The sequence below is a fragment of the Amyelois transitella genome, chromosome 28, assembly GCF_032362555.1.
Source record: "Amyelois transitella isolate CPQ chromosome 28, ilAmyTran1.1, whole genome shotgun sequence".
Lineage (NCBI taxonomy): Eukaryota > Metazoa > Arthropoda > Insecta > Lepidoptera > Pyralidae > Amyelois > Amyelois transitella.
Genome location: NC_083531.1, coordinates 5,555,299 through 5,577,638, shown reverse-complemented (window position 1 = coordinate 5,577,638; position 22,340 = coordinate 5,555,299). Strand labels below are relative to the sequence as shown.

Genomic DNA, 22,340 nt, shown 5'->3' with positions numbered 1-22,340 from the left:
ACTTAGAACTTTCAATAAATCCTGAACTTGAGGGTGGAAATTTAATATTATATATATAATAATTATTATTTTTTAATCTTTTATGGGAGCAATATGCCTGCTCTAACAGCTATGATAGCTGTGTGTTTAAGTACTATTTTCAAATAAATTATTATTGATGCATTTCCTGGAAGTATAAGGTCGGCGGTGGCCCTTTCAGCAGTTCAAAAAAATTTTAATTGAGAAAATTTATCATTTCACATTAATAGGAATAATCATTACTGCTGTCCACATTACTGCCATCCAGTATATAGGTCACAGATGACTGACTTAAATGACTGTGTACATAATAACTTTTTGAATATTTAAGTTGTTATGTAGAAAGATGTAATAACATAATTAATGATGTTGATCATTAACTTCATTTAGTGAATAAAATTATTAAGTATATTATCCTTAAACTTAATAATAATTGTTTTGCAAATATATGGAGTAGTAAAGAGTTAAAACATGTTATGCTTAAATGTTACTTTATTTCAAGCTTGAAATTATCTAATTTAAATAAGATTTTCTTTTGATTTATTGAGATTAAATGTTGTTTTAACATTTATCAGGTCTATTGGTAATAGGCATGTAAATATGTTGCAAGTGATACTTTTCAATTTCTGTTACCTAGGTATCACAATTTTTAATTGAAGTGAGTTGATTTAAAAGATATAACATATTTTTTATTTTTTTTCAGCTTACAGTTCACATAGCATTTTTGGTTCCTTTGATAAAGGTTCTTAATCATTTCTTGTCACCAGCAGATAACAAACAAGTCTTCATTATCTATGCTGTGTGTTAAGACCGTATATAATAGAACTGTTTTGCATTACAACAAAACAGATATTATATACAATTAACACACAGCATAGAGCAAGGCTCTTGCTGCTGAAGAACTACTATGAAGAGATGACATTGACAGGATGGATATGTCTTGCGGTGACCGGAAATGAAAGCTAAACCAATGACAATTTGTTGGCTTTATACCGTATGTATGGTAAAACCATAGACAGCTTCTTCATTATCTATGCTGTGTGTTAATTGTATATAATATCTGTTTTGTTGTAATGCAAAACAGTTCTATTATTTTTATATTTCAATTGTTTTTGAACTTTATTTTTTTTTTTTGTAATAAGTACAATATCTGCGTAATAGCATAGTTCTGAGAGTTTGCCTTTAGCATTTTATATGTTGAAGAAGAATTCTAACGAGCATCATAGTTTATGAGCTTAGCCAATTCGTGTATAAAAAATGCAAACAAATTTTGGCGGGATCTCGAAAGTTTTGTTGTAGGGAAATTTTCGTAAACTTATTTCTATAACTCCGTAAATTTCGTCATTATCATTCAACAGGTAAGCTCTTATGTAACTTTTGTGTTTTTACCATCTTACGATTAAATCGGACAAGAAAACGAGCTTTAGTGCACAAAACATTTTTATTATTCAAAACTTTTCGTCGCGTCTTTTTTTTTCCGTTCCTTTTTTCGTTGCGGCCACGGCAAATTCAGATGCGCAGTCTTGATGTGCCACTTCACGCTGCTGGAGAGCTGGAACCTCTTGTTGCAGAGAGAGCACACGTGTCTACGCTCACCTGTATGCACCTGTAATATTATTATAAGTAAATATATACGGGACAAATTACACTGATCGAGTTAGCCTCGAAGTAAGTTCGAGACTTGTGTTACGAGTAGGATTGAAAAAAGCGGGAAATTTTCCGGTTTATTTCAAATTCCCTCGTATTTATACAAGTTTTTTACGAAAGTTTCAAGAAAGATAAGAATGAAATATTTCATGTTTTTTATTAATAAAACGGAAAAATATGAAAGAAACGGAAAAATACGATAGGAAAAGTATTGATTACCTTACAATATGCATCATTGTTTTAAAAATTGGTAATTATACATAGAATATATATATAGCTTTCCAATCGTTTTTTTTTATATTTTTCGAAACAAACGACGAAAATCTCAATAAAACCGTTTTTTCCCCAAGGTTTTATTGTGATATATTTCAATGTAACAAACCAATAAAACGGTAAAAAACGAAAAACGTTTCTTTCACCGAAAAAAACAATTTGTTTCTTTCGGAATTTTCAACGCTAGTTACGAGATACTAACTCAACGATACTATATTTTATAATAAATACGTATATAGATAAACATCCAAGACCCAGGCCAATCAGAAAAAGTTCTTTTCTCATCATGCCCTGACCGGGATTCGAACCCGGGACCTCCGGTGTCACAGACAAGCGTACTACCGCTGCGCCACAGAGTCCGTCGAAAATATAAAAATGTGTTTAAATTATCTACTTAACACAAACTATCTACGGCACGGAGCTTTGCGACCGTATAAAAAGTATAGTTATTATGTTATACAAACAAACATGATATCACGTCTATAACCCTTGGAAAGGCCGAAATATTATATTGAGATTCAAATAATGACAGGTTGCTAGCCCATCGCCTAAAAAAGAATCCCAAGTTTGTAAGCCTTATCCCTTAATCGCCTTTTACGACGTCCATGGGAAAGAGATGGAGGATGAATCCTGTTCTTTTTTACTATTGGTGCCGGGAACCACACGGCACGGCAACAAGAACTAATTACCAACAAGTGCCTCCTCCGCGCAGCGTAGGTCTTGAACGCCTTCCCGCACTGCTCGCACGGGTACGGCCGCTCGCCCGTGTGAACGCGCTCGTGACTCTGTGAAACATAACATTACATGTATAATCACGTCTATACGCCCTGCGGGGTAGACAGAGCCAACAGTCATCAAAACACTGCAAAGTCAAGTTCATTTGCTTGGCTTAATTCTCAATTCTATCATTAAGCCAAGCTAATAATTAACGCCTATCCCTTAGTCACCTTTCACAATATCCATGGGAAAGAGATGAAATGGCCCTATTCTATGTTTTGTATATTATTACGTGAATGTCGTAAAAGGCGACAAAGGGATAGGCTTAACTTATAGGCGATGGGCTGGCGACCTGTCACTATTTGAATCTCAATTCCATCATAAATCCATAACAGCTGAACCCGGGCCTTTCAGTCTTATCAATACCACCGGCTCTGTCTACCCCGCAAGTGATATAGCCGTTATTATCACGTAATCTCACCTGCAGAAGATCCTTCCTCTTGAACCCCTTGTCGCAGTGCGAACAGACGAAGTTATTGACAGACGAGTGATGAGTCTGCTGGTGGTATTTGAGCTCCGAGGGTGTCTATAATAACAGTATTTTATCTGTACTACTTACACGTAGTATAAATATAAGGGAAATAATTATAGTACAGGGTGACTTTTAAATCAACTGCATAAATTTAACTGTTAAAAGTACTCATCTAAAGGATATTTAAAAAAGTTAGAAGAAAAATATCGGGTCATATTTAAGAAAGTTCGAAAAAAAAAGTATCAAAATCCACGATCCTAAATACGTCATATCACCCCGGCCGGCGGAAACCGACGCGTAAGATGCAAAGGTCAACGACACAATTTATTCAGCTGAGCGATCTCGACAACTCTGTACTTTACTTGATCTTGATACTAGAAAAATAATTTTTTTTTCAGACAATTATTTACATGTTAAGTTTTTTTTTTTTTTTTGTAGTATTGGTCTTTAATAAAGCGTGTGAGTTAGTTTTTGAGGGTTTTTTAAATGTGAAAATGATGACGTTTAATTTAAATAAAAATAGGCTCAAACGGCTCATACATGGGTATAGTCTATGTTTAAAAGGATGAAGTCGTTTTAAAAATGCACTGTATATAATGTATAAAATTCTCGTCTTGTATATAAAATTCTCGTGTTACAATGTTCGTTCCCGTACACCTCCGAAACGGCTTCACCGATTCTCATGAAATTTCGTGAGCATATTGACTAGGTCTGAGAATCGGCCAACATCTATTTTTCATACCCCTCAGTGATAAGGGTTGTCCACCCTTAAATTAAAAAAAAAATGTATTTAAACAAAAAAAAAAGCATGAAACCGGCGAGCTTGCATGAAGAGAGATGAATGTAGATGAAGCGAAGGAAGGGTGCAGGGATCGTGGCAAGTGGAAAGATGTTGTTTCTGCCTACCACTCTGGGAAAAAGGCGTGATTTTATGTTTGTATGTAATAAAAGAATAGGACGAGGGTACTCCTTTTCTTTCGCATGGATGTCGTAAAAGGCGACTGAGGGATAGGCTTAAAAAACTTGGGATTCTTCTTTTAGGCAACAGGCTAGGAACCTGTCACCAATTGGAATCTCAATTCCATCATCAAGCCAAAAAGTTGAACGCGGCCTATCCAGTCTTTTTAACACTGTTGGCTCTATCTACCCCGCAAGGGAAATAGACGTGCTTAAATCTATGTAAAACTCACCTTAACATACTTCCCGCAGACTTCACACATGACCCGGTTGGGTGTATGTTCGTCTGTCTGTTTCTCCTTAACGTCTTCCAGAATTCCAATGGTGACGTCGCCTGACCCCACCAGCGACCACTTGCGGGTGGGGAGCTGCGTCGGCAATTTGTATTTTGTCTGACAAGTAAAAATAACAAACATACATTCATATCTATATTAATAGTATAAAGCTGAAGAGTTTGTTTGTTTGAACGCGCTAATCTCAGGAAATACTGGTTCGAAGTGAAAAATTGTTTTTGTGTTGAATAGAAAATTTGTCGAGGAAGGCTTTAAGCTATATAACATCACGCTGTAACTTTAAGGAGCAAAGAAATAATGGAAAATGTGAAAAGAACGGGGGAAATAATTAATTTTTGAGGATTTCAATGATGACGATGATGACGAAGTCGCGGGCACAGCTAGTCTACACTAATATTATAAAGAGGAAAACTTTGTTTGTTTGGTTGTAATGAATAGGCTCAAAAACTACTGGACCGATTTTAAAAATTCTTTCACCATTCGAAATAATTGGCAAAACAGCGTTTGCCGGGTCAGCTAGTATGTATATAAAATGTTCGTTCCCGTACTCCTCCGAAACGGCTTGACCAATTCTCATGAAATTTCGAGAGCATATTGTCTAGTAGGTCTGAGAATCGGCCGACATCTATTTTTCACACCCCTTAGTGATAAGGGTTGTCCGCCCTTAACATTTTTTTTAACTAGAAATTATTATAATTATTTATATGGCAAAACAACGTTTGCCGGGACAGCTGGTACATACATATAATCACGCCTCTTTCCCTTGGGGGTAGGCAGAGACTACATCTTTCCACTTGCCACGATCCCTGCATACGAGATGGAGAGGTCCTATTCTTTTATCTTCCCTATTGTTGCTGGGAACCACACGGCACGTGCTTTTTGTAGGTGGCGCTAAATTATTTGCCTAATGTAGGTGGCGCTAATTTCTTCCCTGTTCTAGGTGGCTCTAAATTCGTTGCTTTCGTAGGTGGCGCTAAATTCGTTGCTTTCGTATGTGGCGCTAAATTCTTGCCTGTTGCAGGTGGTTTTAAATTCGTTGCTTTCGTATGTGGCGCTAAATTCTTGCCTGTTGCAGGTGGTTTTAAATTCGTTGCTTTCGTAGGTGGCGCTAAATTCGTTGCTTTCGTATGTGGCGCTAAATTCTTGCCTGTTGCAGGTGGTTTTAAATTCGTTGCTTTCGTAGGTGGCGCTAAATTCGTTGCTTTCGTATGTGGCGCTAAATTCTTGCCTGTTGCAGGTGGTTTTAAATTCGTTGCTTTCGTAGGTGGCGCTAAATTCGTTGCTTTCGTATGTGGCGCTAAATTCTTGCCTGTTGCAGGTGGTTTTAAATTCGTTGCTTTCGTAGGTGGCGCTAAATTCTTGCCTGTTGCAGGTGGTTTTAAATTCGTTGCTTTCGTAGGTGGCGCTAAATTCGTTGCTTTCGTATGTGGCGCTAAATTCTTGCCTGTTGCAGGTGGTTTTAAATTCGTTGCTTTCGTAGGTGGCGCTAAATTCTTGCCTGTTGCAGGTGGTTTTAAATTCGTTGCTTTCGTATGTGGCGCTAAATTCTTGCCTGTTGCAGGTGGTTTTAAATTCGTTGCTTTCGTAGGTGGCGCTAAATTCTTGCCTGTTGCAGGTGGTTTTAAATTCGTTGCTTTCGTATGTGGCGCTAAATTCGTTGCTTTCGTATGTGGCGCTAAATTCTTGCCTGTTGCAGGTGGTTTTAAATTCGTTGCTTTCGTAGGTGGCGCTAAATTCTTGCCTGTTGCAGGTGGTTTTAAATTCGTTGCTTTCGTAGGTGGCGCTAAATTCTTGCCTGTTGCAGGTGGTTTTAAATTCGTTGCTTTCGTAGGTGGCGCTAAATTCTTGCCTGTTGCAGGTGGTTTTAAATTCGTTGCTTTCGTATGTGGCGCTAAATTCTTGCCTGTTGCAGGTGGTTTTAAATTCGTTGCTTTCGTATGTGGCGCTAAATTCGTTGCTTTCGTATGTGGCGCTAAATTCTTGCCTGTTCTAGGTGGTTAGAGCCACCTAGAACAGGCAAGAATTTAGCGCCAATTGAGATTCGATACTTTTGTATTGCGCGCTTAAATCGCGCAAGCAAACCCGCGGGTCAAAACTGGTTTCAGATAAACTGCTATCACTACATAGTATAAAACAAAGTCGCTAATTTAGTCTGTTTATCTGTATGCTTAAATCTTTAAAATTACGCAACGGATTTTGTTGCGGTTTTTTGTAACAGGTAGAGTGATTCACGAGGAAGGTTTTTATGTACCTATAATAACTGTAGGCAACCTTCTTGCTAGACGCCATAGCAACGGTTGCCATGGTTTTGTTAGTGAGATATGTCAAAAATAATTTTTATTGTTGTTACATGTTCTTAATTTTTATGTTAATAATATAGTTATTTAAAATTGATTATTTCTCTCCTCTTTTCTCCTTCTTTCTTCTGTAGGAATAAATAATCTATATAACTTAAGCCTTATAAATTAAGCCTCTGAAATGTTTGCTCAAACAAGAACAGACGGGTTTCACGCTGTTATTAGAAAAAAAATGGCGTCTTTGATAAGGAGGATAAGGTCGAGTGGCAATACCATTCTAAGAACTGTGGCAGACAGATACGACTCGTCTATAATAAGGCATCTTGTGCGGGGTACCATGCCGGTGGCCCTACATGGTCAACTTTAAAGATTCTAGTAGAATTAAGTACTAACCCTTTTATGTTATTTTATATTATTTTGCAGATTTATAATTTTATGTATTACTAACAAACTGGATCTTTGTAATCTGATATTAATAAATGAATTGAATTGAATTGAATAACTACACTACCTACAATAACATTTATAATTTTGCACCCGTGCGAAGCCGGGGCGGGTCGCTAGTTCAGTATAATTCATTTCATTAATGAACTATAACATGAAATGAACACGGTAACATACCTTATCTAGCGAGCGCGCGGGGCGGCCGCGCGGCGCCGGCTGGCGGCCGCTGTGCGCGGCCGCGTAGTGCCGCTTCAGGTACATCGCGTTCGTGAACGGCTTACTGCACTGCACGGCGGTTATACATATATTTATTAATAACATGTACCTATACTTTTGTTATTTTAGATAGATAGATAGATAAAAACGTTTATTCAGTTGCTACAGACACAAAATACAGTTTTATAATGTTAAACAAAACATTATAAAAACACAGTTGAGATGCATTTGCGTGCTGCAGCAAGTAGAAAAGGTCATAACTCAGCGGAATTTTTGCACTAACTGAAGTGCACGCTGATTTTCAGTTATCACCATTGAAGTGGGTGCGGGCGCTGAAGTGAAAGAAAGAAAAAATAAAATAATAATTTTACGACAGTGTATGGGTTCCCGGCACCAATACAAAAAAGAATAGGACCACCCCATCTCTTGGATGTCGTAAAAGGCGACTAAGGGATAGGTGTTTTAAACTTGGAATTCTTTTTTTAGGCGATGGGCTAGCAATCTGTCACTATTTCATATTCCTATAGAGGAATCTCAATTATATAAGCCTATTTGAAGATTTAGATGAAATGAGCGATATTGAAGATGGATGGAAGGAATTTAAAGAAAGAATTGTGAAAGTAGCTGTTGAAGTGTGTGGTGTAAGTAGGAGAAGGAAAGGAAAAAATCACAAAAATGCGTGGATAAGTAAAGATGTGCAAGAACTTGTGCGATTAAAGAAGAAAGCATGGCTGGATTTGTTAGCAGCAAAAGCTAACTTAAGAATGCAAGAGGTTATAGATGAAGATGTGAATGAAGCACGTAAGGAATATAAGAAAATGAAAGATTTGGTTAAGAAAGCTGTGATTAGAAAGAAAGAAGAGTATAAAGAGGATTTTGATAAAAGGCTATCAGAAGACTTTCAGTCAAATCTGAAAGTATTCTGGAAATCCGTAAGGTCAGCCCGAGGAAATACTATAACCAGAGAGCTGACTAGGATCAGATGCCAGGATGGTAGCGTTGTGAAAGGAGAAGAATGTGTACTAAAGATATGGAAGGACTATTTTGAAAGTTTATTTGAAAAAAAGGAAGGAAATAAGAAAGATTTCTGCTATAGCGAAGAAAAAGAGAATGAGATGGAAGGCGAAATTGAAATGTTCGAAATTGTGGAAGCACTTAAGAGTATGAAAGCGGGAAAGGCTGCTGGGTGTGATAGAGTGTCGGTCGAGATGCTTAAAGCAGGAAAAGGCGTAGTAGCTAGTCAGTTGTACTGCCTTTTCAATTTGTGTTGGAGAAGCGGCCGAGTACCAAAAGATTGGTGTAAGGCTGTTATCGTGCCACTTTACAAAGGAAAAGGGTCACAGCTGGACTGCAAAAATTATCGTGGTATAAGCCTGCTTAGCGTCGTCGGCAAATTGTATGCTAAGGTATTGATTAATAGAGTCAGGAATGAAACTGATGACAAAATATGGGATGCTCAAGCGGGATTTCGAAAGGGAATGGGATGTACTGATCAGGTCTTTTCCTTGCGGTGCATAGCCGAAAAGTTTTTGGCCAAGAGTCAAAAAGTCTATTGCACATTCGTAGATCTGGAAAAGGCCTATGACAGAGTTGAGAGGAATGAATTGTGGTCAGCACTTTCTATGCATGGGGTGAGCAGTCTCTTAATACGAGCACTGAAATCCTTATATGAGGATTCGAGTGCTTGTGTCAGGATAAACGGAGCGCACACTGAGTGGTTTAAGATTGAGAAAGGCGTTAGGCAAGGATGTGTTGCGTCACCGTGGCTGTTCAACCTATTTATGGATAGCTGTTTGACAGATTTGAAAGAGTCTAAAAGTGGATTAAGGATGAATGAGTTACTCGTCAAATGTCTGCTCTATGCCGACGATCAGGTTATACTGGCGTCATCAGCGGAGGAGTTACAGGAGATGGTAAACTGTATGCATGAAGCTTTAAAAGAGAAAGGAATGAAAGTGAACGTAAGTAAAACTAAAACACTGGTTTTTGAAATGGAGAAAGAAATGACAGCATGTAATATTTTGATTGGAGGAGAAAAAGTGGAGCAAGTGAAAGAGTTTGTATATCTAGGATCAAAGTTTACATCAGATGGCAAGTATGATAGTGATATTGAAAGGAGAGTGAACGCGGGGAACATGGTGAATGGAGCTTTGCATGCCTTTATGAGCAGTCAGAAACTATCCAAAAAGGCTCGACTGGCTGTGCACAGGGGCGTGTTGGTCCCGACATTAATGTATGGGAGTGAAAGTTGGGTATGGCAAAAGAAGCATGAAAGCAGAATAAATGCAGTGGAAATGAGAGCGTTAAGGAGTATGATGGGTGTGAAATTGAGTGACAGGATAAGGAACAGCGTGATAAGGGAATGTTGTGATGTGAAAGAAGATGTAGTTACAGGAATAGAAAAGGGTATGTTAAGATGGTTCGGTCATGTGGAGAGGATGAATGAAAGCAGGTTGACTAAGCAGATATACAAGGAGAGTGTGGAGGGAAAGGTCGGAGTGGGAAGACCTAGACGAACGTATCTTGATCAAATTAAGGACGTCCTGGTAAAGGGTCAGGTCAAAAGTACCCGAAACCGCCGAGCTTGTATGAAGAGAGTTATGAATGTGGACGAAGCGAAAGAAGTATGCAGAGATCGTGGCAAGTGGAAAGAGGTAGTCTCTGCCTACCCCTCCGGGAAAGAGGCGTGATTTTATGTATGTATGTATGTAAGCCTATCCCTTAGTCGCTTTTTACGACGCCCATGTGAAAGAGATGGAGATATTATTATATTTATTAATAATTTTATATCCTCTTCCACATACGGGGTGACATTTAAAACAACTGCATCCTTTTAAACATAGACTATACCCATGCTTCTGAGCCGTTTGAGCCTATTTTTATTTAAATTAAACGTCATCATTTTCACATTTAAAAAAACCCTCAAAAACTACGTCACACGCTTTATTAATGACCAATACTACAAAAAGAAATTATAACTAAACATGTAAATAAATGTCTGAAAAATAAATTATTTTTCTAGTATCAAGATCAAGTAAGCGATCTCGACAACTCTGTAAGTTGTCGAGATCGCTCAGCTGAATGAATTGTCTCGTTGACCTCTGAATCTTACGCGTCGCTTTTCCGCCGGCCGGGGTGATATGACGTATTTAGGAGGTGGATTTTGATACTTTTATTTTTTTCGTACTTTCTGAAATATGAACCGATATTTTTCTTTTAACGTTTTTAAATATCCTTTAGATGAGTACAATTAACAGTTAAATTTATGCAGTTGAATTAAAAGTCATAAGCCTGTATAACGTGTTTTGTGAGGTCTTATTATGGCAGAGTATTTTATAAATAAGTTATACATATTATGTATGTACGTATGCCTATTGGTCTACCAAATAAACCACAGCGCGCAGCCGCTCACCTCGCAGCAAGTGAACAGGCCGTGCGCGCGCGCCGCCCGGCCGCCCGCCGCGTGCGCGTGCACCGCGTGCCGCTTCAGCTGCGGCGCGCCCGGGAACGTGTCGCCGCAGCGCGGGCAGTTGGCGCCGCCGCAGCCTACCCGCACGCGGCTGGCTCAGGCTCTGTCTACCCCGGCGACGAGCACTCGTTGCCAGTTGTGTATTTCATTCATTCGTTCTTATAATCACGTGTTTATCCGTTACGGGGTAGACAGAGCCAACAGTGTTGAAAAGACTGATTGATTTTGTTATATTGACATCCATGAGAAAGAGATGAAGTGATCCCATTATTTTTTCTATTGGTGCCGGGAACCACCCTTTTATACTGATAATTAAAAGTAATTTGTGCAAAATTACATCATTAATGTGAGTGACACCTTATGCAATACATATTCAGCGCCAGCTGCGACTATAAAATTTCTATTCTAAAGTCATATTCTTTTACATTCATCATGTGGTTCCCTTTCATTCTGATGAAAATTAATAGTTGTTTTGACCGGAATGAAAGGTACCCTATGACCTTCTCCAGACTCTCATTTGCATAATACATATAAGCTGAATTTCATGAAGATCGCTTCACTAGATGACACGTAAAGAGGTAACAAACAAACAAACATACATATGTATTACATGTAATAAACATTGCCACAACTCACCTTTAACCTTCACATGCCGATCCAAAGCTGTAACACTCTCAAATCTTCCATCACAACTCGGGCACACAATTGGGAATTCCTCTAAAACATCATGACTCATCTTCATGTGAGCATCAACACCTTTCGCACTGTTAAAGAACTCACCGCAGTATTCACAAAACGGCAGCATATTGGCATGCAAGAAACGCACGTGAGAGAAATAAGTCGCATGCTTATCAAACACTCTATCACAATATTGACACTGGAATGTCTTTCCAATGTGGTAAAACTGGTGTCTTCTCAAAACAGGCCGCTGTTTAGTTTTAAAACCGCATGTTTTACACGTGAACACCCAACTATGACCCGTCACGTGCACTCTTATACCCCTTTTGGTGGCAAAAACGCATGAGCATATATCACACATGAAACTGTCAGGTTTCAGAACGTGATACTTCTTAGTATGTCTGCGCAAAGCTTCTGGATCTCTGAATGGTTTGCCGCATAGTTTACAATTAAATGTTGAATTAACACTCTTCTTTTCTTCCACTTCCCTCACCTGTTCGGCGTGAGAGAGGAATCTTACATCGAAGCCAGCAGATAAGGCATACTCTGTCACAATTTGACTATCACTTCTTGCCACTTTCTTCTTTTTGCCCGACCGAAGAGGATTTTTCGGTTTCGAGTGTTTAATTCTTCTGTTAGCTGGCTTCAAATCTTTAATGTACACTTCGTGAGTTCTGTGCTTCACTTCCAACAAATCATCTTTCAATAACTCTTCGTCTAATATGTCATCTTCTAGAACTATGTACTCGTCGCTCGGTTCCACCTTGTCGATCTTAAACAAGATTTTAGACATATCTTTTGGTTCGTGTTTGAAAACTTGTATTGTTTCTGAGTTAATGTCTAAAGTGAGGGTTTTAGTTTCACCAAAGCGATGACTAAGCTCTGGATGATGCGACGATAAAGACTGTACATAGTCTTTGGTTATCTAAAAAAGAAAATGCTAAAATTAATTTGTGGACAGGCAGGTTTGTAAGTTTGGGAAGGCAAATAAATACATACACCTAATAACATCTTTATTTATCCCTTATGGAGTAGACAGAGCCAACAGGCTCACAAAAACTGAAAGGCCACACTCAGCTGTACAGCATAATTATGTAATTAAGATCTAAATAGTGACAGGTCGCTAGTCAATCACCGAATAGATTATTAGCCCATTCCTTAGTCGCCTTTTACTACATCCATGAAAAGAGAGGGAGAGGAGTCACATTCTAAAGTGCCGGAAACCATACCGCACAAAACTAAGAAGTCAAATATAATCCAAAAACATCCATCACATAATGAAACATGATTGGAGACAGACATGAGCAACAGCTTGTTCTTGTGGTATTGTTATTTTGGGCATCATTGAAGCCCTCAAGGATGAATAATTTTCCCCGTTTTTTTCACATTTTCCATTATTTCTTCGCTCTTAATAGTTGCAGCGTGATGTTATACAGCCTAAAGCCTTTCTTAATAAATGGTCTATTCAACACAAAAATAATTTTTCAATTCGAACCAGTAGTTCCTGAGATTAGCGCTTTCAAACAAACAAACTCTTCAGCTTTATAATATTAGTATAGATTACAACGGTACAAATAAAATCCTCACCAATCCGCCTTGCGTCTGCGCACTGAGAAGCACGTCCACCACTTGGAGGCACCTGGCTTTGAACGCGGCGAACCTGTGCAGGGTGCGGTGACAGAACACGCACAAGTATTCCGGGAACCCGTTCAGCGGTGTTAACTGGTAGGATAATTAAGGAAATAAAGCATTTTACTGGTCTGATAATGTTTCTATCTTGTTTCATTTTCTATATTAACTTGCATAAGATGACTGCATTGTTTTTGTAAATGTATTTTGTAATCTGAATTACATTCATGCATTCATACAATCACGTCTATAATCCTTGCGGGGTAGACAGAGCCTGCCCTCCACACTGTCCTTGTATATTATAATTTTCTATTTCCTTATTTGAATAGGGATGTGGACTATTTTTGGGAAAGTGTTTAAAACCATGCATAAGTACCAAATATAACCCAAACTATTTATTATTATTTTTTTATTTCAAGTAATTCCTTTAAAATAATTTATTTAAAATTCCATTTAAAATATCGCGCCAAAACGCAGATACCTGTCAAACGGCCGCTGTGACGTCACGCGTTATAAAATATTGTCGAAGTTGTATGTATGTAATAGTTATTTCGTAGTTGTGTGATAATAATATGAATTCAAAATTTTATAAACATTGTGCGGTGCCGCAGTGTAAAAGTACAACTATTAAAACACCTGAAAACTGTTTATTCACGTTCCACGTACAAAAACAATGCGGAAAAAGTGGCTTCAATTAGCCCGTCGGGATCCGGCACTTGTATCTACACAAAGTAAAATGTATTTCTGTGAGGATCATTTTGATGTAAGTTTGATAATATTTGTTACATTTACTTGTACATATTAAAATATTTTTTCTCTTCAAGTTTTCAAAGACGATAACTCGAATTTTTAGGTTAGAAATAATGTAAACAATGTTTCGTTCTTTCATTATAGTTGGGCAATGATATGGCAAAATCATATTATTTCGTTTTTACCTTATAATTTAAAAATACCTACTATTGCTAGAATAATGTATCTTGAGTATATTACTTACATGGATGTCTTCACATTTCTAAATTCAGCAGAGCAGAAGTTACTATTTGTTGCGAAGAAATTAGCCACCGTAAAGCAATCAATTCTTGGCAAATTTGAAATATCTGCCTTAATATATCCACTTTCCATTATGGGAAACCCTTTAAAAATTTATTCAAAAAGATAATCGGACGGAAATCACGGTAACAATATGATCCAAATATCAACAAACACCATAATACTTGACAGCGAAAATTCTTGTATTGCAACGCGTGACATCACGCGTTTTGATTGGTGTTCATTGTCACGTGACTTGAGGGTGAAATATTTTATTACATTTTATTAAATAAAAAAATAATCCCTTGTTTATTCAGGAAAATATTGTGTTTTTTATTATTTTTACTTTAGAAACTACCTTTTCGTCGTAAAATTTTACACTTATTTGAGTACAGTCCACATCCCTATTATGAACTTTCATCCTTTTCTTAGATTTATGGGTTAAACTCTTGAAACGGGCCACCGCCGGAGAGGGGTAAGGAGGGGGCAGGGGAATGGGGGAGGGGTTAACACCCCCCCCTCCCGTGACCCCCCCTTGCCGGAAGCCTATAGTTTTTTTTTACGAATTTTTAAAGTTTTCATATAAAAAGTGTGCTAAAGGTCATTAACCGCCAGATGGGCAAGGGGGGGGGGAAAGTCAGAAGGGATGAAAGGGGTGAAGGTGAGTTAAACCTAACCTAACCTATACATACTGTCTATTATACTTTTTTACTCAGTTTGAACGCTCCGCTCGCTTCGCTCGCTCCGCTTTGGTGGTTTACACCAACCTAACCTAACCTAACCAAACTGAGTTTGATTTGTGACTAATTTGTTTCTTTTCATTGCGGGGGGCTACCGCCCCCCGACCCCCCCGTGAGGGGGGGCTGCGCCCCCCTGCACCCCCTGCTGTCCGTTTACCGACAGCTACTTTCGAAGTCAGTAGATAAGATGACAGTAGCACATAACCAAAACGGCGGATTGCGTTCTGTTCATAGTTAGTGTCTTTTTTGTTTTTACTTTTAAGCAAAGTTTTTGACTATATTTTTAGTGCTAAAATATATTAATTAATGTGTTGTACATGTTTTATCGACAAACTAATTATTTAATACTAAATTAACACAGTTTACAATGACAAACCGAAAATATTGCGTTGTTTAGTGCAATTTTTAAGATTTTCAAAAATTCGTATAAAAAAGGGGGGGCTTCCGGCAAAAAAAAATACTTGGGGGGGGTCATACAAACCCTCCCCCACCCTCCCCACCCCCTCCCCAACCTCTCTGGCGGTGGCCCGTTTTAAGAGTTGAGCCGATTTATGAATGTTTAGTAATTACATTTTAAAAATTAGAAAAAAATAAGTTAAAATTAAATTAAATAACAGTCAATTCTATATCTTTTCTGTGTACTTGAATTTGTAAATAAATACATATATTAACTGCAGAATAAAAACAAACATTCACTTTATATTTACACTTGTCACAATACCTGCATACTTCTCCCACTTCATCATTCACATTCATAACGCTATTCATACAAGCTTGTCGGGTTCGGAAAATTGAGCGCATTAAAAATACAAAACTGTTTTACTTACTGGTATTCCAAGTAGACTCTCGTAAGACTCTTCAGTTTTGGTGCTGAGAACATATTGAGACTCCTCGTGCACTGCCAGGCACCCACGACAAACGAGATATTGTTCCATTTTGATTGTTGACCGGTAAGTAGGATAGAATCTATTTTATGGATTTAAGCCGCGAAAAAAGCAACCTCGCACTGCACTTAACAAAAATGTATTTAACAATAGGTATACATAGTTTTGAACTAGATTCTGAATCAAAACAAAGAACGAAATATTTTTTAGAACACTTTTAGAACTATGTATGTATTTTTCACTTAGAGTATCGACAATTACTTATAAATATTAAATAGGTACTGTAGGAATTATTAGAAATTTTTCAGGATTATTTTCTAGGAAATAAAAGAAATAAATAAACACAGATTTGATAAATATAAGAAACGAAGTGACAGTGACGGAATTTGACGTAAATGTTTCCAAGAAGGCACTGTGAACTGTGAATGCCAAGGCTATAAGGCACAAAGCAAATAGAATATTCTGATATCAATGCTTTTCTACAATAAAAAAAAATATAATTTTCAGAAATGTTGGTAACACAAAAAAATCCTTGTTTTGTGAACTTTTGTTTATTACTATATACATTATCTGTGCTTTTGTTTCGTGAAGGTTATGTTTCGTAAAGTGTGTAATGTAATGTTTTGATAATGTAACAAACAAAGATATAAAAGTAAGAAGACCTTCAAAAATGTCCCTATACCCGGCGATGTGCCGCATCTGCCTGGCGGTAGACGTACGATTGTTACCCATCGCTGGGTCTCTGCAGAGCGTCTTTGAAAAGCTTACAGATACTGCCGTAAGTATTACTATTTGAATCTCAATTCCATCATTAAGCCATACAGCTGAACGTGGCCTTTTGAACAGTCGGCCCTGTCTACCCCGTAAGGACGTGATTACATTTTATTTGTTCTTATAGGAAACAGAGTGATTATTGACTAACTTTCGCTCGCGTGAAAAGTACCCTATGTCCTCCGTGTTACACACTATATGTATGCAAAATTTCATAGAAATCAGTTCAATGGTTTTGACGTGAAAGACGGACAAACAAACACATTTTCACAATTATAATATAAGCATAGCTTTTTGTTGGTTTGGAGATGTCGATGTCTAGTCAGGTTTACATATAGAACATAGAACCTGGGACCTCTGGCGTCACAGACAAGAGTGCTACCGTTGCGCCACAGAGGCCGTCAAATATAATATCGTCATATGTAAGTATGTAGTGAGAAGGCATTGTAAGTGTCAAATATTTATAAATGTTTTGAACATTTCAGCTCCACACGGCCGACGGGAGGCCAGTGACAGCATGTTATATCTGCCACGCTCAGCTGCTGAAGAGTCACAAGCTAATGTTAACCTCCGCCAGAGCAGAGACTGTTCTGAGTGATGTATTTTTTCAATATAATGAGGTAATACATACATATATACATATAATCACATCTATATCCCTTGCGGGGTAGACAGAGCCAACAGTCTTGTAAAGACTAAAAGGCCACGTTCAGCGGTTTGGCTTAAAGATGGAATTGAGATTCAAATAGTGACAGGTTGCTAGCCCATCGCCTAAAATAAGAATCCCAAATTTATAAGCCTACCCCTTAGTCGCCTTTTACGACATCCATGAGAAAGAGGTGGGAGTGGTCCTATTCTTTTTTTTATTCGTGCCCGAAACCACACGGCAAAATAATGAGGTAACTGATATCCAATTAAAATTGTAACTTAGTTCTTGAAAATTTGAATTTATCTGATTGTATATTTTTTAAATTATTTTCTTTCCACTTAAATGTTACCTAAATACATTCAATTATTTTAAAAATTTATAACTAATATAGCATAAGGGCGACAAGGGGACCATGTGAAAGAGATGGAGTGGTCCTATTCTTTTTTTCTATTGGTGCTGGAACCACACGGCATCCCGTTTCTAGGAATTATATATAGTATAGATTGCTCTCAAAATAGTTTTTCCTCATTACAGATAAGTCTCAACAATTTATCAATCTACGACCATGATGTTTATGGTCTATCTGGGTCCCTAACAATCTCTAAAAGTCACTCAGACTCTATTCCGTCATCGGAGGAGTTGAAAAAGGATACTGACTCTGCATGTTACAATGATTGTATAGAAACGGAGGAATATGCAGAGATTGATGGTATTATTTTATTTTATTTACCTACCTCGTAAGCAATAAAAACGTGATTAAATTTATGTATGTGCCCGCGACTTCGTCCGCATGGAAACCCTATCAATCCCGCGGGATCTCTGGGATAACAAGTAGCCTATATGTTATTCTGGGTCTTCAGCTACCTACCCGATACTCTACATAATCGGTTCAGTAGATTTTGCGTGAAAATGTAACAAACCTCCATACTGACATCCTGACATACTCACAAACTTTCGCATTTATAATATTAGTAGGATAGGATGTAGAAACAAGTCTACACTTGTGCTCGGAATGTGTTTTGAAAATCTATTTGCAGAAGGCATTTGTCTAATTTCATTCATTCATTCATACTATGGAATTCATATAAGTGGAAAGATGTAGTCTCTGCCTACCCCTCCGGGAAAAAGGCATGATCTTATGTATGTATGTATTCATACTTAATCACGTCTATATCCCTTCTGGGATAGACAGAGCCAGCAGTCTTGAAAGACTGATAGAATTGAGATTCAAATAATGACAGGTTGCTAGCCCGTCGCCTAAAAGAAGAATCCCAAGTTTATAAGCCTATCCCTTAGTCGCCTTTTACGACACCCATGGAAAAGAGACTGAGTCTCTCTCTCTCTTTTTTTTTATATTGGTGCCGGGCACCACACAGACATGCCTAATCTAATATTGAATTAAAAAAAATAACAGTTTTTTTAACTTTGTAGTGTGCGAACAGGCTTCAGACTGTACGGAGTACGTTAAAGACGATAACATACCGACGGGCGGCGTTCTTGTTAAACAAGAAATTGAAATACAGGAAGGTAGAGTGCACTTGTAATTACTTTAATAACGACGGGCTTGCGTGAAGAGAGTTAAAATTTTTTTTGTTTTTTGGCACAAATTACACAGATCGATTTAGCTTCGAAGTAAGTTCGAAACATGTGTTACGAGATACTAACTCAACGATACTATATTTTATAATAAATACTTAGATATACTAAACATCCAAGACCCAGACCAATAAGAGAAAGTTCGTTTCTCATCATGCCCTGGCCGGGATTAGAACCCGCGACCTCCGGTGACACAGACAAGCGCACTACCGCTGCGCCACAGAGGCCGTCAGAATGTGGATGAAGCGAAAGAAGTATGCAGAGATCGTGGCAAGTGGAAAGATGTAGTCTCTGCCTACCATTTCGGGAAAAAGGCGTGATTTTTATGTATGTATGTATGTTGAAATTCTATCAAGTCAAACATTACTGAACCATGGCCTATTAGTGTTATTAAGACTGTTGGCTCTGTCTACCCCGCAAGGGATATAGACGTGACTTAAATTTTATGACAGAGCCAACAGTCTTGTATAGAATTATAGGCCACATTCAGCTGTTTGGCTTGATGATAGAATTGAGATTCAAATAGTGACAGGTTGCTAGCCCATCGCCTTAAAGAAGAATCCTATCTATAAGTTTGTAAGCCTATACCCTTAATCGCCTTTAACGACATTAACGCACGCTTATTATTATGTCTTTTACACATGCTTATAATTTTTTTGATTTGCAGACTTCCCGGAGCCCTATCGAGTGACAGTCACCGGTGTGAAAGTGGAAACTGTCAGTTCTGATGATGGAGACAAATGTGACTCTGTTCCGGCGGACGAAGCGATATGGGAAGGTGTGTTTTGTCTTTTGTGCCGTGTGGTTCCAGGCACCAATAGAAAAAAAAAGTGTAGGACCACTCACATATCTTTTACATGGATGTCGTTAAAGGCGACTAAGGGATAGGCTTATGAACTTGGGATTCGTCTTTTTTATGGGCTAGTGACCTGTCTGTTCACGTTTGCTTTGAAAATCCTCAATTTGTTTGTATCGGGGCAGAGATCTCATCTTTCTTGAAGGAATTCACAGTTACGTTCGCGTGATGAAAGATTTGGAGAATTAAATTAGATTCACATTTATTATGTACGTATTAATTTCAGATTGGAACATTTTCGACGAGCACAGTTATGTTTTATTGAAAGAAAAGAAAATAAAAAGCTTGGTGCAGAAGAGAGGGAGAAAGAAGAAGAATTTGACTTCTTTGAACGGTGACGTTGGTAAATAATTTAATATAATATTATAACTCATTTTTTATGTTTTGGTTGTGTCGTGTCAATATTTGAATCACAATTTCATCATAAAACAGCTGAATGTGGCCTACCAGTGTTTTCAAGACTGTTGGCTCTGTCCATACCGCAAAGGATATGGACGTGATTATATGGATGTATGTGACGTGATAATATGCTGAATTATGAAGGCAAAAGTTTGAATTAAAAAAAGGAACTTTGTTATTTAAAGGATTGATTTAATATTAATAATTAATATTCAAATTATAATTCCAATATCTTAAAAACTATGTAAACAAAACTAAAAACAAAAATATTCGTTGGTTAAATTCCAGATGGCGTCAAAATACCGAAGTCACGACGGCCGAGAAACCCGAGGGAATGTTACAAATGTGAAGTTTGTCGCAGAGATTTTAATTATAAATATCTTTTTGTCAACCATTTGAGAACACATACCGGCGTGAAACCTTACAAATGTTGCATTTGCGACCTCGCATTTCCTTCACAAACCGGTTTAAAACTACATTTATGTGCACATGACGGTGAGAAACACGACAACGATGTTTCTCAACAAACAATCGAGAAACAATACGAATGTCATGTGTGCAATCATGTATTTTTTAAGAGCAGCAATTTAGTAAATCATTTGCGTATGCACAAAGGTGAGAAACTATTCCATTGTGATGTGTGTAAACGTGAATTCACAGAGAGATCAACGCTGGTCCGTCACATGAGAATCCACACGAACGAGAAACCGTTTCAGTGTGACGTGTGTCAAAAAAGGTTTGGCCGGAGGAATAATTTGAAACGGCATTACATGATGCACACGGGCGAGAAACCGTACAAGTGTAATTTTTGTCCGAAAAATTTTAGAGAAGTGAATTCTCTGCAGTTCCATTTGAGAACGCACACGGGTGAGAAACCTCACGAATGCGCCATTTGCGGCAGTCGGTTTAGTAGATCACACCATTTGAAATTTCATTTGAAAATTCACATTGGCGACAAAAGTGTACTATAATAAATAATGAGCCGTCTGGTTTCCAGCACTTTAAAATATAACCAGTCAATATCTTTCTCATGGATGTTGTAAAAGGCGACTAAGGGATTATAAACTTGGGATTCATTTTTGAGACGATGTTCTAGCGACCTGTCACTGTTAATTCCAATTCCATTAGTAAACCATACAGCTGAACGTGGCCTGTCAGTCTTGTCAAGACTGTTGGCTTACAAGGGATATAGAAGAGAATACATGTATAATTGTGAAGGTTGCGGAGGTCAGATGGCAGTCTCTTCTTGTACAAGATACATTTAACCTAAAATTGCCAACTTTCAAAGCTATCCTTTTCCCAGTACTTCTCGATGATGTGAATGATAAAAATAAGTTCTAATGACTTTCATAATGTAAATAATAATTTGTTATCTATGAAATCATATTAAATTTTTTTTTATTAATGAACTTGGTTTTATTTACACACTAGCTCTAAGTTCAGTACATGACCTCCGTTCCGTCTCCTCGTGGTTTTAACGTGAAAGACGGACAGGCAAACACACTTCCTCATATGTATTGTAAATAGCAGCGTATGCCATGTTTGCTACGTTGTGTAAACTTTGCGGTAACAAAATCGAGGAGTTAGTATGGTGTAATACTTTTATTTTCCCTCGTCGAAAGAAAATTAGAAAAAAAACAAGCAAATGTCACTGTCAATATTTTATTCGGTTGTCAGTGATACTCAGTGTTGTTAACCTGGCAATTTTAGCGCTAAACCTTGCGCATTTGCTCTTATGGCCCTGTCATGTCAGCACATAGTGATTATACTCTTTGATATCAACGTTCAAATTACGTGCAAAACGGTCCTTTTATTTCTAGAAATAAAAAATCAAGCGCTATTTCCTGTTAGCAAATTAGTTTTCAAATTATGATTTAACTTTTTTGGAAGATTTGAATTTAAAAAACAAAATATTCAAAAGTGCATATGTATAAATAAATGGCCCGATGAAATTATCTTGGAATTAGAAGTCTGGCAATATAACTTTTTTGGGACAGATTTAGCGCTTTCTCGACGGAGAGAGTTGGCAGCATTCAAAAGCACCAAAAAATGCGAACCTACCCTACGCCTTGATTTTCTATTTTCCGTTTTATTATCACTTTTAATTAAACGAAACTAAATGTCAATCATCTTCCTATGTAGGTACTTATCCTCTAATATACCATTTGATATTTTTATAAATTTGGGTATAAACAACAAAGATGGGAAGTTCCTTCTGCCGAGAATTATTCCCAGCGCAGTCTCAC

The 22,340-nt window shown here is 37.6% G+C and overlaps 2 protein-coding genes across 2 annotated transcripts; one reads left to right on the top strand and one right to left on the bottom strand.

The window, feature by feature from the left end:
- Positions 1-1,462: 1,462 nt before the first annotated feature.
- LOC106142733 (zinc finger protein 58) lies at positions 1,463-16,173 on the bottom strand. Its single transcript, XM_060952180.1, has 9 exons — positions 15,767-16,173; positions 13,129-13,263; positions 11,500-12,466; positions 10,807-10,940; positions 7,356-7,463; positions 4,378-4,536; positions 3,137-3,241; positions 2,628-2,723; positions 1,463-1,624 (listed from the first exon to the last, which is right to left on the bottom strand). Exons 1-9 carry the CDS (start codon positions 15,872-15,874, stop codon positions 1,463-1,465), a joined length of 1,974 nt encoding a protein of 657 aa, XP_060808163.1. The 5' UTR covers positions 15,875-16,173.
- Positions 16,174-16,360: 187 nt separating this feature from the next.
- LOC106142743 (zinc finger protein 570) lies at positions 16,361-21,430 on the top strand. Its single transcript, XM_013344615.2, has 7 exons — positions 16,361-16,601; positions 17,080-17,214; positions 17,778-17,952; positions 18,675-18,770; positions 19,507-19,617; positions 19,922-20,038; positions 20,383-21,430. The coding sequence occupies exons 1-7, from the start codon at positions 16,494-16,496 to the stop codon at positions 21,063-21,065; spliced, it is 1,425 nt and encodes a 474-aa protein (XP_013200069.2). The 5' UTR covers positions 16,361-16,493; the 3' UTR covers positions 21,066-21,430.
- Positions 21,431-22,340: the final 910 nt, after the last annotated feature.